This window comes from Austrofundulus limnaeus, unplaced genomic scaffold (genome assembly GCF_001266775.1).
Source record: "Austrofundulus limnaeus strain Quisiro unplaced genomic scaffold, Austrofundulus_limnaeus-1.0 Scaffold337, whole genome shotgun sequence".
Taxonomy (NCBI): domain Eukaryota; kingdom Metazoa; phylum Chordata; class Actinopteri; order Cyprinodontiformes; family Rivulidae; genus Austrofundulus; species Austrofundulus limnaeus.
This window is the reverse complement of record NW_013952739.1, coordinates 605,058-607,388: the sequence shown is the minus strand read 5'-3', so window position 1 is coordinate 607,388 and position 2,331 is coordinate 605,058. Positions and strand designations below refer to the sequence as shown.

Sequence of the window (2,331 nt, the reverse complement as noted above, 5' to 3'; positions counted from 1 at the left end):
TATATATACTGTATATATAAAACTGTGCTGTATAAAAAAGTTTAAATTACTGATACTGAACACTCATCTTTAGAATGAAAGGTTTATGAATGAAAGGGTTTTATTAATGAGGGTTAATAAAACACACTAAGGTCATTAAGCTCCACCTACATTTTGGGCTCATTAGGCTCCGCCTTCTTTTGGGCTTCCRTTCAGAGTTGGAACATTGTTTATACACATACAGCTGCTGGAGTTCAAAGTTAACAGAAAGTTGTGGGTTTTTTCATCCTGCTGATTTTTAATATAATAATATTCAGATTTAAGCAGCATTTAATAAAACACTGCAGCTGTTAGCCCGCTAGCTAACGGTAACATAACGAGCAGAACTCCTCGTATCTTTTGGACATTTCAGCTGATTAATTTTCTGCTACCAAAATGAAAATGTGTTTCGTTTGGATGAATTATTGAAGTTTAATTCAGGTTTAAGTTATCTCTTCGCTGCTGCAGCTTAAATAATTTAAAAGGTCAACACAAATTAATCACTATTCCATGAAAATAAATGTGCTGGAGTTAGCACAACAGCTACATTTCATCCAATGTTGTGAGCAGATCAGAAATAAAAACAGTTAATAAACAAGTCCAGAAAACCAATAAATCATCTGATTAAAACAAACATCTCACTCTGCAAATCACATTGAAAACAGATCTGATTGACAAAGTTTCTTTATTTAACTTTAACTTTCTTTAAAACATCTGTATCAATCCTCAACATCCTGACTGGACCAGGTGCTGATGGGCGAAATGTTGCAGATATGAACAGTTTTTCTGTTGATCAGGTAAAAACAGGTGTGAGCTGCAGTCAGCAGAGACACAGTAAGAAAACTGAGACGCTTCACAATAACCTGTTTGTTTCAGGACCTGGGCAACGTGGAGCTCCCCCGGGCCCGGCCCGACCTGGAGGCAGGTAAACAGCTGCCTCGCATCTTCGCCGACATCCCGTCTCACCTGGTGGGCGTCCCCCTGGAGGACATCGACCCGTACTACTTCAGAGACAAGAGGGTGGGTTTCCCTCAGCTTCTGCTGTCGTTTGGATGAAAACCACCGAAATAATGAAATCAAATGTTTGACTTCACTTTCAACAGTTTCTGAACAAATATCTTGTTTTAGATGTGAAATATTTTATTTATTTAAAGTCTTGTTGTAAAGATGATGAGAATTTCTTTCTAATAATTAAATCTCGTTCAGCAGAACCACGTGATGAAAGAATATTAAAATCTTCAGATGATTTTCTTCTACAACGACAACAAATGAGACGTGTTTTTTTACAAACTTTAAGAGAAAATTCTGAAGGATTTCAAATAAAAACATTTGTAGGTAAATTAAATCTTTAGTCCCAAAGTTTAATTAGATTTCTCATCTTTTTATGACTGAATCAAATCTGCATAAATAAAGAAGCTCAACATTTGAAACTTCCTGCTCTGTTGAGGAACAAGGTTTTATCACCAACTTTAAATGTGTTAAAAATGTCTAAAAGCTTCTGAAGAGACCAGGACCAGTCGGTCCGTTCATGTGTTCATCAAACTGAAACATGAAGATGTGAGTGTGGGACGTTTGTGGCCCTGAAGGTCCAGATCTTCAGTTTCTTCATCTGCTTTGAATAACTGACGTTTGTTTCTCCCGCAGACGTTTATAGTCCTGAACAAAGGCAAGGCCATCTTCCGTTTCAGCGCCACCTCCGCTCTCTACAGCTTCAGCCCGTTCCATCCGGTCCGCAGGATCGCCATCAAGATCCTGGTCCACTCATATCCTTCTGCTGGTCCTCTGTGCTGCGGGGGGTCAGGGTCTGAGGGGCTCAGAGTTCTGCTGACTGAGCCTGAAACAGAACCCAGAACACTTCRTTACATTTAAACACAAGTCATGAGTTACATGGGTTTAAATATTACAGTCTGGTTTAGTTCATCCTGACAGTTTGGTTTAGTTCATCCTGACTTGTCTGATTCATACCATCACCGTAGGGTTCTGAACATAGAGTTGGATTCTGGTCCTGGATCCAGATGTGCTGTAGAACCTGAGGTGTCCAGCAGGTCTGGTGGTCCGGTGCCGGCCCCCGGCTCCAGACGGCGGGTTGATATGTCAGATATGACTTCACACCCTSCTCCTCACTTCACACTCATCTATTTTTACCGCGGCCGGCGGTGTTGAGGGACGTCGAGCCGGTGGACGCGCTGCTGTTGTCACGGGGAGAAGAGGGTGAAGAGGTCGGAGGTGCGGCGCTGCTCGGGCCCAGTGTGTGTGTGTGTGTGTGTGTGTGTGTGCGTGCGTGTGTGTGTGTGCGTGTGTGTGTGTGTGTGC

At 41.9% G+C, this 2,331-nt stretch overlaps 1 protein-coding gene across 1 annotated transcript in view; it reads left to right on the top strand.

Moving 5' to 3' along the window:
• Positions 1–894: 894 nt before the first annotated feature.
• LOC106527684 (sodium channel protein type 4 subunit alpha) overlaps positions 895–2,331 on the top strand; it is a gene marked incomplete at its 5' end in the record, with an annotated part of 142,279 nt that continues 140,842 nt past the window's right edge. The window contains 2 exon segments of the mRNA XM_014022657.1: positions 895–1,038; positions 1,663–1,781. Coding sequence (XP_013878111.1) covers positions 895–1,038; positions 1,663–1,781 — 263 coding nt within the window.